Source organism: Polyodon spathula, chromosome 2 (genome assembly GCF_017654505.1).
Source record: "Polyodon spathula isolate WHYD16114869_AA chromosome 2, ASM1765450v1, whole genome shotgun sequence".
Classification (NCBI taxonomy): Eukaryota; Metazoa; Chordata; class Actinopteri; order Acipenseriformes; family Polyodontidae; genus Polyodon; species Polyodon spathula.
In genome coordinates, this window is record NC_054535.1 from 69650517 (window position 1) to 69669700 (window position 19184).

The window sequence follows — 19184 nt, forward strand, 5'->3', positions numbered from 1 at the left end:
ACTGATAGATGTATTATTTTTTTTCAATTCACACAATATACTATTAAGTACAGTATTCACAAGTTTTATATTAATAAAGTAATGTAGTGAGTGTGACCTGGTATTAAACGCTAATTCAAGTTCACTTAGGCCATTGATCATTAAAGCTGTAAATAAATTACTAAAATCAAGGAACACAGGTATAGCTGAAAGGTAGTACAAACTCACAATAACCCAGAAACAGTACCTGAAGTGGACTGATTGAGCTATGCAGTGTGAACATTATTAGCTATTGGTTACGGCTCGGCACTCAATACCGACTGCATTAACTAAACTGTACACAGATACGTGGTTTCACACTAAAGATGAGCCCAAGGTTTTTGAGGTGTAAATACAGTATAATCGTAAATCTCGATACTCACTTCTAAATCTTTTGTAGTCATTTTTGTATTACTTTAGTATAAATACATGTTAATTTGGATTCATATGTTGTTTTTTTCTGACTTTATGTGAACGAAAAGACACACATTTGCCTGTTTTCCCATTGGAAATAGTGATATTTTGAAATATCACTGTCCTGGTCACAAAAGCAAAGTTTGTGGGGAATAATAGCCATTTTCTATACTTTTGAGGCATAAGCAATTAGGAAATAACACTTACTACCCAGGAACAAAAAAAAAAAAAAATTTGTTACACAGTGTTATTCAATAAACATTTTCACATGGAATAATTTTATACAAAAATAAACTATTATTCAACATTCATACTTTTTCAATAAAACATTCATATAATTTTACGATAAATGTGTTTCTTCTCATGTATACGTATTTGTTTAAAATAAATGAATACTGTCTTTACAAACGCGATTGTTAAACTATTATATCGGTTACTTATTATTATTATCATTATTATTATTATTATTTTATGTCCTTCACTATTACCAGTAAAGACTGAATTAGCATTACCCCTTCCATTGGAAGACTACCGAACATATGGCTATAACAAAACACTTGCTCGACGTGTACAGAAACAATCACAACAATAATCACTATAACATGGAGATTATTATTATTATTATCATTATTATTATTATTATTATTAGTAGTAGTAGTAGTAGTATTGTCAATATTTAGACTACATGCTGTACAAAAAAACAGACTCAGAATAAGTTTATTTGTAAATGATAGATAAGTTCAACTGCTGTTACCAAAGCCTATAGCTCAAAGGACTGGTTGTTACACAAACACTGGGCCGGGCTGAGCATTTTGTTTTGTTCTTTCAATTACTGAGGCTTTAGCTGGCGCCAAGGCAACAGCAAACATTGGAGGGCCTGAGTAAGCCTTTTTTTATTACATTTGTATTAACATGGTGGTGTTTCATCACTGTGTGGTCAATGTATGCATGTCACAGTGGTCTGACACCCAATTAACCCAGTAGTGGAAGAACAGGGAACCAGGACATACTGTAGAGTGTGCTGCTCCTGTCACTGCCCTCAGTGGCTGCTTTGTGCTGGTGGGGATTCTGCTGATTACACTGGATCCTAACCCTATAGGCTGCAGGTAAGATTGAATGCCACTTAAAATAAAGGCTTTTTTAAAAATATATTTTCCACTGTCCTTACACTGGATCCTAACCCTATAGGCTGCAGATAAGATTGAACGGCAGTTAAAATTTTTTTTTTTTTTTTTTTTTTTGCACAGGGGATCTGTGTAAATGATGTGATGTGGATTAAGAAGGCTGTGTGGTCCAGCGTTTAAAGAAACGGGCTTGTAACTAGGAAGTCCCCTGGTTCAAATCCCAGTTTAGCCCCTGACTCTTTGTGTGACCCTGAGCAAGTCACTTGTGCTCTGTCTTTTGGGTAAGACATTGTTGTAAGTGATTCTGCAGCTGATTCATAGTTCACACACCTTAGTCTTGTATATTGTAAATCACTTTGTGATGGTGGTCCACTATGAAAGGTGCTACATAAAGATTATTATTATTATTATTATTAAGTAATGCTGATGATTTGGTGTGGATTAAGTTATGGGCAACAGATCTTGATCACCCTCAATCGTATTCTACACTAACTAGAAACTAATTCAATTTAGATGCCTGCTGGAATCAAGCAGAACAAGTTGCGATTAGAAGCATGTGCTGTGGATTTTCAGGACCTAATGTGTCTGTGTGCTGCTTGGATAACAGGAGCCCCACACAAGCAAACCCCACTTAGAACATGAGAACATTTCTGAATGAAAGGAGACCAATGACTGTCTGATTCTTAGAAGCTTGTTGACCTCAAAGCTTCAAGGCTCCCAATGATTTAGCATCAACAACGTGGTTTGCTAACCCATCCCATACACATTCATTCTCTAAAACAAAAAGGGTCTCCTACCCTCAGTCCTTACTCTATCTCTACTTCATTTCTAACTGAGACTTGCATGCATGCAACCTACTGTTAGGGCACATTGACCAGTGCTGTCCAGTACTAAAATAGATTGCAGATAATGGAAAAAGCACTGTGGTAGAGATTGTACAATAATATTACAATGGTACAAGAAGCGCCAGGGAAAGATGCTTCATTGAAATGTTTGATTTTGCGTGGCTAAAAACCACTTACCCTTTAAGGTACTGTTCTTTACCTTAATATTGTAATTGCACTATTATTGGCAAAGAGTCTGATTGAGGTTGAGCCAGACTGACAGGTTAGGAAGGATGGAGAAGGAGGGGGAGGATTTCTATTCCTGGAAACAGGAATATGTAATGCTGACCTGAAAACTAAGACACTCGATGCAGCTTGATTCTGCAACATCTTCCCCTGTATCATCCCTCACCCTAATGAATGGTGACACACAGTGCCATCTGGAGCAAATCCTCTGCCCGGCTACAGTTACTGGGTGCTCTGTGTGTGTCTGTATATATACACATTGCATAACCAGGCAGGGAGGGAGTTAAAATCCTCCCTGCCAAAATGCACGTTTGTTATAAAAATGGTTAAATGGGTTTACTGTTAGTTATCACCCGCACCAGGGAAATTGTAAATGAGATGCGGGTGCAGGCTGTTTAAAGAAGGCAATCAGTTCACTCGGGGCTGCTGTGTGAACAGCCCGACTGTGTGTTGTAGTCCCAAAAGGTACTATGTGAAGCCATTGTTTTGTATTTGTGAAACTGTGTGTGTTTTGTTTTTCAGCCGGTAAACAGCCTAGCTGTCCGGTTGTTAGTGTAGTGTTCCAGTGCGTGTTTAGTTAGTGCTCAAATAGAGTTAGGTGTTTATTTTTTCTGATTTTGCTTCTTTATTTATTAAAAATAGCGCGTAAGCGCTTTAAAACCACTTCTCTGTGTTTCGGTCTGTATTTTAAAAGGGCAAAACGAACCCGAGTCACCCAAGCTATATATATATATATATATATATATATATATATATATATATATATATATATATATACTATAGATGCATTACAAGTCTTAACACTGTTAAATGTACTTAAAGAGCTGGGCCAGGATTTTTATTTGCTTAATCTCAAAGTTAAAGCACTGTAGCTCACATAATGGGAACTGTGAGTTTACCTAGGGATATAGTGACCTGTGAGTATTCATGGTATTCTGCTACTCCACATGCTTAGTGTATATTATCTCTCCTCTCAATACAATTCTTCACGGCTTTCCAGATAGGCAGGAAGAAGTCACCAGCAGTTTCACGTCAACAGAAATAAAGACATCTAAATAAATGTAAATGAAGTAAGAGGTAAATTCAGCAGAAAGAAGAACAAGAGGGCATACATGGAAGCTGAGTATGAGTACGATTAGAACAGGAGGAATGAAGCGCTGTTTTACACATAGTTATAAATGCATTGACTAGCTATCAGGTGAAGCAGTAGGATCTAAAACATTGGTAACATTTAAAAAAGACTTGATTCTGTGCTTTTAAATTAGTCCCCCCAGTAGGGGAGAATGTTGTGCTAACAAGGGATGAGCCTTGATTGGTCGAATGGCCTCTTCTTGGTCCCAGACTTTTTTTTATGTTCTTATTTATAATGATCACTTTTGAATACCCCGAGTGGCCATTGCAAGTTATAGTAATATATATATATATAGTTCCCCGTTAGATATTATAAAAGGGTTTTTCACCACACAAAATGTCACCTATATATATATATATATATATATATATATATATATATATATATATATATATATATATAAGGTGACATTTTGTGTGCCAGCTTTTCCATTAGATTCAGCTCTATTTATACTTGGGGGTGACAGAAGGGGAGGTTGTTTAGTAAACAAGGGTCATTTTTGCAAGAGGCTGCAAGAATTCCAGGGCAAAGCAGTTCAAATTTAACACCCGTACCGGGGCCGCTGTTTAAACAGGTTAGACGACCTCTGCTTTAATGAAAAAAAAGAACATCTGCAGTGAAAACGCAGGGCCTGAATGGTGCATTGTCCTGTTTCACAGGCTACTTTATTACTGCTTCTCGCTTGAGTTATGGAGTAAGTTCTTGGCATGCCTTCTCCTGCACAGCTCCAGTGAAGAGTGACACTTCAGCAAACATAGCATTCAAATTCAATAACCCCCAACCCCCACCCAAATCCCTGCACCTCCTTCTATAACCACCTAGTCAGCTGTCACTGCAGTATTACTGATATTAAATTAATAGCACAGACATAGAATTTAGCCTGCTATTAAAGCCTTCTGATGCTGTGGCAAAGCTAAAAACTGAAGTGCAGCTGTCAAGCGCTGTTATAGACACCCCTCAACTCCCTGGTGTGGACTAAAATCAAGCTCTCGGCCATATGTGGAAATTACTTTAGGCATGTGTTTCAGCTCATGGGACCTTATGCTGGGTGGCGCAATGGAGCCTCAGGTAAATATGAAATCTACAAGCAAACTGCAGAAACACAGGAGCCTCGAGTGTAAGGCAACAGAATGTCTTGGTATTGGAAAGCAGGAAAGACCATTAGACACGGTTGTGTGTGTGTGTGTGTGTGTATGTGTGTGTGTGTGTGTGTGTTTAGGGGCACTTTCAGAGGGGGGAGAGGCACAAACACTCCTCCCTCAGGCAGCTTCTTAACACAACACTCCTGGAGCAAAGAAGCAGAGTGATTGATCATCTCTAAAAGTTCCTGCGCTGTTATGTTTTGATACAAGCAGGGCTTACTGATGTGACAGATGTATTAAAAGATGCTATAAAGCAGCAATCTTTGACCTTTGGCCTGCAGGCCAGATCATGCCCCAAGGAGTGACCAGTGTGGTACAAGGCCTTGCCATAAAAGAAGCTGTGTGCACCCACTTTACATGCAGGGCTTGTTAACCACTGCTTTATAACGCTCAGTTTTACTAGATTATTTTCAGGTGGTAACAGTATGGAGGGAAGTTCCTTTTTTTTGTCAGCACCAATATGTTTTGAGAGCCATCTGAGTTCATGTTTGGATAGAACACAAAACAAAGCCCTGTGATTTTTCTTTTTTTTTCTACATTTATAAATCGATATGGCAATTTTATAAGCAAATGTGTACCGCGCTGCACTCCTAACACAGCAGACAAAGGCGATTTGCAGCAGCAGCAGATTCAAATTTGCAAAAGGAAAAAGAGGAATCACTTAATTGAGGCCTCTTGAGTGAAACCATGCATTGTGCCCGTAGTCGTCGCCTTAGTAAATGGGTGTTTATCGGAAGAGCCATTCTGTGAGTTTTCATGTTTGCAATACACTGAGTGAGAGGGGGAAGCGGATTGATCCAATGCAATCCCAAACAAAGGTTCAGGATGGGCTGATTGCAATGAAAAGGGTATTACTTTCAATGTTGAATAAACATAAATACAATTGTATACCAGATGTTATCCAGCAGAGTTAGATTACAGTGGGATTCAGCTCAGCCCACGGTAGAGCTGTCACTGTTATTTGGTGTTTCTCGCACAGTCAGCTGCTGCTGTGTCGGGACAAATGAACTGAATGAGTATACAGCCTGATTGGTGCTTACATTAAAAGCCTCTGGCACCAATTGTCTCTATCAAAACAAAACAACTAGAGAGGCCAGCAAACGCTCTTCCTGGGATTTCCATGATGATAAGAGATTTAAAACACATTGTTAATGCTGCAGGGCGCTCCTCCACATGTTTCAGTTGGACACTGATAGTGAAGCCTGAGTGTGTTTATAAAATAGTAGAGTACAACTGAAACACAAAGCTGCTTCTGTATTATTTGTGAAGTGTGATATAATTTAACCTAGAGTTTAACCACAATGTCCTCATATGTGTGTGTGTGTAAAAAGAAATACAACGTTTTTAAAAAATTTGCATTTTTTTAACCCAAAAACAGTAAAAAATAAAATCCCCCAAAATCCAAATTACAGTGAGCAGAACTCATACCACAGTGAAAGCTAAAGCAAGTTTTAAACACCCTGAAGTTAACAGCATTGTTAAACACTTTGCTAAAGCTTCCATTAACTCTACAGAGATTGACTGTGTTCTGACGGGTTACGACGCGAAATTAAATAATATAAAATAACATTCTACCCGGCTACATCATATAATATATATATATATATACTATATATATACTATATAGATATATATATATATAGATTATATATATATAATTTATATATATAATTTACTTGTTATGTTCTCAGTCATTCAGTCCTGTCCCCGCTAATATAATTATAGCACACTTTTAAGTGTTACTGTACTTTAAAGCAATAATTGTTCCAAGAAAAAATGGATCACATTTATTAAAGCGGAGTTGCCTGTCGGGCTTAGGTTCCTACAGCTGTAGAATCTGCCTTCACTGCTGTGGGGTTAGTTTCTGCTTCGTAACAGTTTGGCTGCCTGCCTGCACCCTCAGCCAGAAAGGGAGATCCCTGCATTTCTGGGTGTGAGCCAGACTGGAATGCCACTAGACCCAATTTCCAGCTCTCTTCCAGCTCCCTGTGTTTTTCTCTGTCACCAAGCCAATCAAACCAAAACAAAGAAAAACAGGCTTTATCAAAACCACAGCGGACAAGCCAAAACACAACACCTTAACCCTTTCATGCTCTCTCGTTTCCCTGCATTGTTTACAGCTCTGGAAGTTCTTAACCCTTTCATACTCTCTTGTTTCCCTGCATTGTTCACATCTCTGGAAGTTTTTAACCCTTTCATACTCTCTCGTTTCCCTGCATTGTTTACAGCTCTGGAAGTTCTTAACCCTTTCATGCTCTCTCATTTCCCTGCATTGTTTACAGCTCTGGAAGTTCTTAACCCTTTCATACTCTCGTGTTTCCCTGCATTGTTTACAACTCTGGAACTTCTTAACCCTTTCATGCTCTCTCGTTTACCTGCACTGTTTACAGCTCTGGAAGTTCTTAACCCTTTCATGCTCTCTCGTTTCCCTGCATTGTTTACAGCTCTGGAAGTTCTTAACCCTTTCATGCTCTCTCGTTTCCCTGCATTGTTTACAACTCTGGAAGTTCTTAACCCTTTCATGCTCTCTCGTTTACCTGCACTGTTTACAGCTCTGGAAGTTCTTAACCCTTTCATGCTCTCTCGTTTCCCTGCATTGTTTACAGCTCTGGAAGTTCTTAACCCTTTCATGCTCTCTCGTTTCCCTGCATTATTTACCACTCTGGAGGTTTGGAGTATTAATATAGTTTTGTAAGATTAATAGTTTTGCTTTTCAATTACAGACTGGAGTAAAACGCTTTTAGAAATATGTTTAATGAAATACTATGCAATTTATTAAGGTTTTTAAAAAAATACAATGACATTATCTATTCTCAGATTACAAGACGTATAATATTTTTTGACCAAGCAAGATGTTTTAGCAAGGTGAATACAATCTCCCCTCTTGCAAGCTGACTTGCACAACGTCACTCTGTGTAAGCGTGAACAAGCTGGCTTTAGTGGTGACTTCAGACCAGAACAGAACACACAGCACTGCGAGGTGAAATGGTGAATGAAATGTGCTGTTGCGTGTATTTATTTAACATGCAGAAAATAAACGGTTGTCAAGACAAAACACTGAACAAAACAAACAGGTTGAACAAAACGGACTAACACCAAACAAACGAAGTGGAAGAACAGAAAACAAGTATCGTGTTGGTGCTTCCAGCACGAAATAGCAATTGTTCTTTTTAAATATAACATGTTATCTCTCCTTGTCTCTCACCCGTTCTTGACTCACCGAATACACAACCCCGAGTGAGTGAAACATGCATGCTTTTATGCAGCTGTACCGAGACTCGATTGCTAATCAATCATTCAATTGGAATCTCGATACAACTGCACATGAATTAAATTAGTGCACTCCCATGAACACACACTATATACTTTTTAATCTGCACGTGGAGTGCTGTGCAATCCTCATACCTAAATACAAATGTACATTTTAAATCCCTCGTGTTACACAGACTAATTTATATCCCGTGTACCAATGACTACACACCAACATTAACATACCACACTCAACATATAACACACAAATACACACCAGGGCGAGGCACATTGCCACAGTGAGTCATACAAGAAGCAAAATGGAATTAAATAGCCTTGATGGTGTTTTCCAAGGTAACAATCTTCTTAAATACATAAATATTTTATTTTAAAACCTCTATGAGTCACTGCAGCTTTGAATGTGGTTGTAATTGCATCTTGTGAATACAATGGCAGCTGGCTCAGGTTACTGTCTAATCAACATGTATCAGACCTTCCTCCCTAAAAGTACTGTATCTGAAGAAGACACACTGTTATATACTGCATTCACATACAACACAACTGCATTCTCATACAACATGACTGCATTCTCATACAACACGACTGCATTCTCATACAACACGACTGCATTCACATACAACACGAGTGCATTCACATACAACACGACTGCATTCTCATACAACACTTTACTGCATTCACATACAACACTTTACTGCATTCTCATACAACACGACTGCATTCTCATACAACACAACTGCATTCTCATACAACACAACTGCATTCACATACAACACTACTGCATTCACATACAACACGACTGCATTCTCATACAACACTTTACTGCATTCTCATACAACTCGACTGCATTCTCATACAACACTACTGCATTCTCATACACTTTACTGTATTCACATACAACAATACTAAATTCTCACACAACACGACTGCATTCTCATACAACACTTTACTGCATTCTCATACAACACTACTGCATTCTCATACAACACTACTGCATTCACATACAACACTACTAAATTCTCATACAGCTCATTACTGCATTATCATGCAACTGTTTACTGCTTTTTCATACAACACTTGGCAAGCGGGCATATTGTGTTCAGCACGGTTTCTTTTACATGCAACACAACAATGTGTTTTCACATTTTTTACCCCTATTGTTTTTGCTTTGTACTGTTAAATATTGCATCGTTTGTAGGGAGATCTACTAGGCCATATTTTCAAAGCATTTACTCCAGTCTTTAACTCCTACTTTTTGAAAGAGGTCAAATTAATTTCACAAAACTTGAGCCAAACAACAAAGCAATATAATCCAAGTTCTTTTCAGCAGTCTCCATGTGTTTGTTTCTTATTTTGTAACATTTACATGATTTTCTCAAAAAATCTGAGTTCATTAAAGACCGGAGGTAACACTTTGAAAATATGGCTCACTGTGTCACAAAAAAGGCAAGGCATTTGGCATTTTCCTTTGCTGTAACATAATCCTCTTTGCTTTATTGATTTGTTTATTTGTGTAGTGCAGATCAACTGTTTTATTTATTCTAATGACTGAAATTCTATTAAACAGATGCTATATAACCAGAAATGTGTTCTTGCTAATTGAGCATTTAACATTAATTGATTAAAATTATCTTCATTTCCAATACATACAAAAAAGTTAGAAAAAGGATAAATAATTAATTAATATAGAAACCCTAATTGTTTTGGCTAAATTTCAATTTTTACATTGTTTGCTTGTTTTATTTAGTCTGAAATGATCACTGCATTCTGGTCACCTCAACAGTCTTCAGTTTAAAATATTACAAATGGAAAAAGCAGATAATTCACTGCTAGCTTCTGTGCACACTGCAATGCTATATTGACCCTCTAAGCCAATTTCAGATCAACCAATTTAGCAAGGTTTTGAGAACCAAAATACCTCAAAAAAAAAAAAACAAAGAAAACAACAAGTTATTGGAGTGCATCTGTCTATTGACTTGCCAGCTAATTGGAAGCACATGCAAAGCACTGATTTACTTACAGAGGGCTGAAATGAACAGGGGTGTCATAATTACCCTATAATGAAAAACTGGTGGAAAAGCAATAGCTAATCACATTGTATTGATATTTAAAAGTACCCCATGATATTGCTGTGCCTGCCCTCATCTGTATATCTACTGATGTATTATATCTCTGTAAAGTATGTATTGTATTTTATAATGCTTCTTAATTAGGTAATAAATAACTGAAGACATACTCTGAGCATTCTACAGTACATAGAGGCATATACTCTACTTAATCTCTAGAATATTTATTCTAGTATTTAGATGTAATAGAGAGTATATAATGCTGTGTTGAATATAATTGCATTTCTTCGACAACCTGCATGGTGGTTGGATTTTAATTATTCGTACTTGATATACATTAGTAGTTTTCATGATTTGAGTTTTCTGGACAGGTACTGTAACACTCCAACCACACAATGATGTAGACTTTTTTATGTCTGCAATTTCTACAGAGCTGCACTTCAAACACTGGGTGAGCTACACAAACAGATACACAGCAAAATGCTAAGCAGTGTTTAAAACATGAACAGAAAACACCACGACTGGATCTTCAATCATTGCACGAAACACAAAACATCTACTCTCCCAGCATTAATCAAGTGGCCCCATTGTTTAGTGCTGCTCGAGGTCTGCTAAAGAGTGTTAAGCAATCAATGTGAGTAATATGGATTAATAATGTCCATGGAAACAAAGAGAGCCATCAACTGAATGAAACACACCCTACTGTAGGAGGAGGCATGAGCAATCAATCTATAAATGTTTGGTATCAAAACAGCTCTCTGACCGGTATAGCACTGTATATTCTGGTTCACCACAGGTGACATGAACAACATATTATCTGTTTTGATGTAGATATTAATATTTACAAATCTGACCTACACCAGGTAATGTTTGTGTGCACACACATGCTGACTAATTGTTACCTGAACATTGCACACCTCCATATTTCACTGGAACTTGATTCAGGCAGATTGTGAATGTACAGTGCAGCACACGCAATGCAGTTTGTGTTTATTCAGAGGTAAAGGGATGTTGTTATGGTGAAGTCATAGTGTATGTTGTGCATACAGTATGATATGTTGTGCACATGACATGAATTTAGTGACAGACATTCACACCAAAGTATTCACTACAATACTGCACTGGAACTGATCTATCCATTCAGAAACACTAGATATACACCTTATTGCATAAATATGCTGCTGCTAATGAAACATTAAACTCATGTAAGGGTTTGTTTAGGGCAACTGCCTGAGAAAGGTCGAGATCAATACACATTAGTTAATTACCACCACTGTGACAACATTTAACATTGTAAAATTTCTATGGTAATTTTCAAAATTTGAAATTAAATTAAACTGTTTAATGTGTGGGCTACAGCTGTTGGTTTTAATTTTTGACCTCATGTTAGGTTAACGAACAGCTGTAGCCTACATATTAAAATATACAGACAACTAGCTAAACTCAACAGGCGTACATTTTAAGATGAGGGCATGAGGCAAGTGCAATGTATACAGTAAATTCATATTCCTTTGGTTAAATGATAAACGCCTTTTATCTGTATCTAAACTGCTGTCTAAAACATTGCATGTTACAGTATGTAATTAGTACAGCTGCTGTTCACTCTGTTTTATTCTGAGTGCACTCTACAAATTAACATAATATGCGTTGATAGAATTGATAAAAAATACATGTCTATCTATCTATCTATCTATCTATCTATCTATCTATCTATCTATCTATCTATCTATCTATCTATCTATCTATGATTAAAAACTGCCGAACCCTTAATTAAACACACATTATATTATAACAACTCTATTTGTGTACCCATACGTACTTTGGTAATTGTTTTGGGGATAGAGAGTGAAGCGGCAGCCTCTCTTCTTTCTTACGTCGGATAACTTTAATAACTGTCGGGCAGTATGTACACTGAATCAAAGCGTTATTTGATCTATTTCACGCAATTACAAAAACAAAATGTAATAACACAACTGAACGCGAAGTGAAACTCTCCAAAGTGTTTGACATTACCTATATTACTTTACTGTCACCTATATGAAACGGAGTGATCAAATTGGGAGCACCCAATTACTAACGAGCGTAATCTTAGCCTACCTGTTTGAATTGCTCCTCATAAGTCCATTCGTGGTGCTGGGATTGCCCTTGCTGTGCCAGCACCGTGGGAGAATGTGATTGTCCAGGAGTAGCGTACTGAGGCTGCCCCACCGCGGAGAGTACGTGCACAGGGGTCCCCTCTGGAGACAGTCCGGCCGCCGCTTGAACTGGACGACGGGGCTGAAAGTGCGGTAGATCGGCTTCCATGGCTTCATCCTCAGACCCTTCATCATCCAAATCCTGATCTTCCAGGTCGCGCTCTTCGTCTTCCATGCCGTGATCCCCTTCGAAATCACTGTCCAGATCTGCGTCCTCTTGGTCCGGGAGCCTGTGCGCAATGTGATGGGCTTGTTGCCGAACCGGTGCGCTAGACCGTGGATCTGAATCCGGCGATACTGCAGCGGCAAATGAGCCGCGCATAGCTGCCTGGTAGTGCCGGAATGCTAGGGCTTGCTGCTTTATCTGTGTCTCCACCATAGACCGGATCTCTTTCTCCTTCTCCGTCTGCCGGAGCTTCTCCTCAAGAGCCAGACGAGCTGCCTGCTGCCGCTGGAGGTTTTCCATTACAGCCTCCAGCTTCATCCCGCCGCTGGTTTGATGAGACTGGGAGCCGGGAAAGTGGCTGTGAGCAGAGGCAGTAGAGACTAGGAGAGGCAGGGCGTTTGCAGAAGAGAAAACCGCTTGCTGGAACGGATGAAAACAGACAAGACAAGCCAGTCAGATCTACCGTTTATGGAAACAAACTGCAATAGGGCTAAGGGAGATGTCAAAGGATAACTGAAAAAAGAAAAACAAAACACAAAGCAAAAATAACAGAATAGTTATAGCTATCGTATCACAGCGGAGTTCTGAAATAAACGTGTACGCTTACACATGTCTTAAAACGAAAATAATTTAATTACCACTCAATTCAATTGTTAGCTTGTGGATATAAATAAACCAGTTACTCCGTTTTATTTACGCGTAACTTTTCAATTCAACATTTGGGGACAGCAAGTGACTGCCAAAAAGATAATCTATATTACTACATTACTTAGTTATTTTAAAACTCCACCATGAAGTATTTTTTTTATAGAATGGCTTAATCCGTCAGGATTCAAAGCAATAAACTTTCAAAAAAGAACGTTCCTAGGGTTATAGCGGTTTGCATGAACAAAAAAACCCCCCACAAACTTCATTGTAATTTAAATATCGGGTATATTTGTATATTGTAACATGGATTTATAGTATGGTTAATAGCCGATAATAATAATAATAATAATAATAATAATAATAATAATAATAATAATAATAATAATAATAATAATAAACTGATGGTACATTTAAACGACATGGCTAATAACTTGCCTACTGTCTAAAATACAGCATTATCTGTCATGTCCAAACTAAATTAATCAGAAATAAAATTGAAACATTAAAAAAAAAAAGTACATACCTTTACTGATTTACTAAAAACTCGCTGAGATTTTAATAAAAATAAACATACAACTACAATGAAAAAAGTTCCACCGCCCATTAACGACACAATCCCACTCTATCTAAATGAAAGAGCAAACGCTTACCAGAGCAGATTTTGTTGCTACAGCGGTATTATCAACCATGCTTCTTCTCCCGTTGATTGTAACACAATATTTAACTGTTTAAAAAAACAAAAACAAACTCTTTTACAATAACAATTGAAAAAAGTTAGCTTTATTTCTGAACATTGAAGACGAGGAAATTATATTTTTAAAAGATATTAGCGGCGTCGTAAACTAAAGCCCCGAAGGTTTTGGCAACAAGTGGCAGCCCAGCCAGAATGACCTCTTCTGTGAGAGATCAACCCTTCTGCTCCCATTTGCTAACAACACGTCAATGGAGTGATAAACAGGGAGGGCAGGGTCTAGTGACAGCCAAGGAAACACAGTTTAACAAGCACAAACAGAGCTGGATTCTGTACCTGGTAGTGTAATGACAGGGAGGCTCTGACTATAGACACGCGCATTATCCGTTCTACTGTACAGTAATCAAATGACTCATCACATAATTTAATATGGCTCGTGATGGCGCAACGACAGATAAGTAGTCTGGAATATCTTAAGGTAGGGCAGTCAGTAAGGGAATTATTTGACAGACACATTATTATTTTTGTATTATACAATTCAAATAAAAATCAATGGGTACACAGTTTAATTTTGCGTAAAAATACATATTTGTGTTTATATATATATATGTGTGTGTGTGTGTGTGTGTGTGTGTGTGTGTGTGTGTGTATATATATATATATATATATATATATATATATATATATATATATATATATATATATATATATATGATGCCAGGTAGGTGACAGTAACTGAAAGTACAGCAGTATTCACTCAAGCAGACAGTTAGTGAATGCCCAACACTGGAAAGACAATGAGTGACGGCCTCTGTGTTATTAATGCCAGGGCTGTATTGCATGTCCGGCACAGTTTTCAACCTCTTGCCAGCTGTCCAGGCCTGGTTAGTACAGTCGGTTCATCATGTTTCAGTGTTACCACTGAAATGGTATAAGCATAACTGTAAGATTAGTTTTTGGGAGTCGATTTAATGTTTGTTTTTTTTAAAGAAATTGGTAAACAATATCAAGATAAGAAATTTAAGTTTTGTAAATAATACATACCCTTTTTGAAAGTCCTTATAGTTTACAATGTTTTATGTGAACATTGTGTTGGTGGATCTTTCAGTGGCTTATGTCTAATGGTTTTATCTGAAACATTCCTCTCCTCCTAAATCCAGATTATGGCAGGGCCATAGAAGCGATAAAGTACGGCAAAAAACATTGGCAACACCATAAACTTGGATTGCATTCTGGTCCCTGTCTGTTACTGATTTGAGCCTATATATTTAATGAAACTCTTCCCTTTATTCAAATACTGTACATAAAGTTATGGTACAAAACAGAATGTTCAAATAGATACAAAAATCTAATAGATTACTCAATAGTAAAATTAAGATTTCAAAAATACAGTAGTACATTTTAAAATCCACCAATACAGAATTGTCATAGTGAAACACTTAATGACTTAATAGTAAATGTATTGTTGTTGTTGTTGTATAACATCAAACTGCATTATACCCTGTACCCAATCAAATTACAGTACCATGCAAAAAAAGATAAATGACAAGACTTAGACCTCACTTAATACATTACATATACAAATGGTGGCAGATTTACTTGACATGGGTCTTTTTATAATATCTTATATACATTATGTATATATATATATATATATATATATATATATATATATATATATATATATATATATATATATATATATATATATAAAACACATGATTTTACGTCATTAGTAAACTCAGGACCTGAAGGGAATAACATAAAGACAATCCAGTAACAATGAACTAATGTTGGAATATTTGAAAAGAAATCTCATAAAATGTTAACACAATATAGTCTATCTTCAGTAACAGAATGCCATGCCAGGTTATTTAGAGCTGGCAGTGTCGAGATGAAAGGCTGATGATGTGCAGTTCAAACATGGTCGTTTATTATTGTTGTTCCCTATCAGCTACCATCAAAGCTATTTCTTCCTTTCCATTGCTCATGGCCCACAAAACAAAACTGTTATTTTAATATCATTGTAATATGCATTGTTTAGTAATATTTGATATACTTTCCTTGATAAAATTTTGTTTGTTTACAGCCCAATGGTTGTACATTGTCTTGCCTATACATTAGCACCCCCCTGAGGTCATAATTAGCATGTGGTTGTCAAAGTTTTCCTAATCAGTGACTCCCTTTAAAGTGGCTTGGCCCTGCAAAAAAAAAGTTTTAATAATATATCATTGAAATATAAATTTCTATAGTCCAACTGTAATTATTACATTCAATAAATATACATACCATATACTAGTATTAGTTTTGATAATAACACTTCTACTGTTAAATAACTCCATGCTAGAAATCCCAGCAACAACCAGCACTGGTTTACCCTGTCACAGCAGGTAGTCTGTGGGTTTTACCCTGTCACAGCAGGTAGTCTGTGGGTTTTACCCTGTTACAGCAGGTAGTCTGTGGGATTTACCCTGTCACAGCATGTAGTCTGTTGGTTTTACCCTGTCACAGCAGGTAGTCTGTGGGTTTTACCCTGTCACAGCAGGTAGTCTGTTGGTTTTGCCTTGTCACAGCAGGTAGTCTGTTGGTTTTACCTTGTCACAGCAGGTAGTCTGTGGGTTTTACCTTGTCACAGCAGGTAGTCTGTGGGTTTTACCCTGTCACAGCAGGTAGTTTGTTAGTTTTACCCTCTCACGGCAAGTAGTCTGTTGGTTTTCAGAAATAAAAAGTCCCTTTACTGGAACATTGGAAAGTTATGTGTTTGTTATCATTACTGAATCTAATGGCTGTAAAGCTGTGCTGGGTTTGAAATACCATCTGGGGTATCCGCTAAGAAAACAATGAATGTCTGCTCCCATATCCCAGACTCGGGCTAATCCCCAGTTCTGCAGGCAGACCCATGTGAGTGAGCAGAAATAATCAGATTGGGTCATTCAATTACACAGGCTTGCTTGTAATTTGTCTGTTGAATGAGCAGTCATGAAAAAAGAATCGCTGAGTAGGTTTGCATGTGATGCTGTGGTGCTGTAACCCCCCTCAATAACAGCATAGTGAAATCATGGTGAAGCACAGTTAAGCAAGTCAAATCACATACAAGCATAGTGAAACAGTGGTGAACACCACAGTGTGTTCGTAACGGGCAATGTTGTGTGACACACTAGGGATTCTGTCCTCTGTCAGTGAGATGAGATGAGGTTAAAAGCTCAGAAACCATGAATGCAGAAAAGCCTGGCTATTTTGCATCATGGTTAAGGTGCTCGATCGCGGTGTGCAGGGTTGTTCAAAATTCATATTATTCCTGCTTGATTGCATTTGTATTCCTGAGCCAGGGGAAAGTAGTCGTTATTTTTGTGCTGTGATCGTATAGGCGTGTTTCTCCTTTATTCTGTTGTTGATGTCTCAGACAAGTTACCATGGATTCTGTTTAACGGCAGTGAGATATGTTTCCAGTCCCTAACATATAATATAAATACAAGGCTTGTGTAACATACAGTACTGTGTGTCATGATCAATCTAAGGTGTAAATACCAGGCAATTCCATGGTAGCGCTAGCCATTAGCTATTTGTGACAGGCTCAATTGCCAGTAAAATGATGTCTTATGTAGTTGTTTGCTATTTCTTTCACTGTAGCATCTGACCTTTCCACACTTCAATGTCACCTTATGACCTAGTAACCTTTGACCCTAATAATTGTAACTAAAAGGCACTTCTATCTGCTTATGGCTGATCTGTGTCACTGTAGCACCAACCCAACCAATCATGTTCCAAACTGCAGCACCAACCCAACCAACCATGTTCCAAACTATAGCACCAACCCAACCAATCATGCTGCAAGCTGTAGAACCAACCTAACCAATCATGATCCAAGCCAACTGAAATGCCCGTTCACAAGTATACGCTGTTTATAACTACAATAAACCAAGCTTCAGAACTGCCAAAGGGATTTTAGCATGTTACCCTGGAAGCCACCAGTGTCTACATGTTGTAACTGCAGTTCATGTTTGGTCATTTTTGTGATGTGAACTAATGTCCACTGTGGGTTAGGTTGAGACTACAAAGCTTACCAAAAAAGTGAAGTTCCTGTGCATTTACAGTGCTTTTGCCAAGCTGTTCATATGTTTTACCAACCAAACTACATTCTTAAAAGGGGAAAACCCACAAACATATTCATTTAACAGCAGAAAGGTTTTGTTTTTCAGCTTCAGGATATTGTAATGTGTTTGCACAGGAGAAATGCACCCTTATTTTATGATTCTTCCATTCACTTGGAATGGCTATTCATGTTGGTTTTTAAGTTATCTCCTGGATATTTTTAGTCTCCGATCCAGTGCAACTGTGCTTGAAAGTACATCACAGCAACGGTAAACACTAGACCTATTTACAAGATAAGCATTGTCCCTTACTGCTGTGTTCCTTATTTGTTAATGGAAAAATCACGTTATTTTTCAATGGTGATGTTTGCTGTTTCACCACTAATACATTTGAGCTTTTAAAAAAAGCATTACATAAAATCACATCAACTTCACATCAGAAAAAAAAAAAACAGTTTGACCAGCTTGACATACATAAATATAAAATGAAATGCAAACAGCAACCCACTGCAGCTGCATTCATTCTACTGATAAAGCAGGTGCTGCTGTTACTGGTAGTCTTTTAGTACTTTTACCTTTGCGTCAAGTGAATACATGAGAAGAAAGCAATCAGTAATGGCTTCAATTCCATAACTCATTTTTGTATGTGATTCAGATCTTTTCTACAGCTGCTGACAGCATGCATCTCATTATGATAGGCCAGTTCAGAATATTGGTCAGATCAGACTACAGGGGTTCTGATAACCGAGATTATGCTGTAACAAGCAGTCTCCCCTTCCATATGAATATGAAACCCTGCTGGTTCCCAGCACAGGAGACATGCTTTCCACAGTCAGGTGGGGGAGGAGAGGGTTCAGGAAACATGCTGCTGTCTGAGACAGGAAGGGAACCGTGTCAGAGACTCGTGGCTCCCTGGAGAACCCAAACTCAGGATTCTTTTTAGCACATGCTATTATTTTAAATAGTGTACTGTGCGTTACATTCACAAAGAATTTGCCCAAGTGCTACATGACCATGAGTGGACTAAAAGTGTGGGATACATTGTCATCTAATGACAAACACTGGTAAATGCATTTCATTATAACAACGGCATCAACATGTCCAAGGGGATTATCATTCTACACATTTCCAGGTAATGAAGTTTGATAGAACTTGCCACC

General features: G+C 37.7%; 1 protein-coding gene across 1 annotated transcript in view; it reads right to left on the reverse strand.

Moving 5' to 3' along the window:
• The window catches only part of LOC121299699 (AT-rich interactive domain-containing protein 3A-like), a 117636-nt gene extending 103155 nt beyond the window's left edge, over positions 1-14481 (reverse strand). Inside the window, exons 1-2 of the mRNA XM_041227635.1 lie at positions 13893-14481; positions 12331-13014 (exon numbers count right to left, since the gene is read on the reverse strand). Of these exons, the coding sequence (XP_041083569.1) occupies positions 12331-13014; positions 13893-13931 (723 nt within the window). The 5' untranslated portion in view covers positions 13932-14481. The remainder of the gene's footprint in view (positions 1-12330; positions 13015-13892) is intronic.
• Between the last annotated feature and the right edge of the window lie 4703 nt (positions 14482-19184).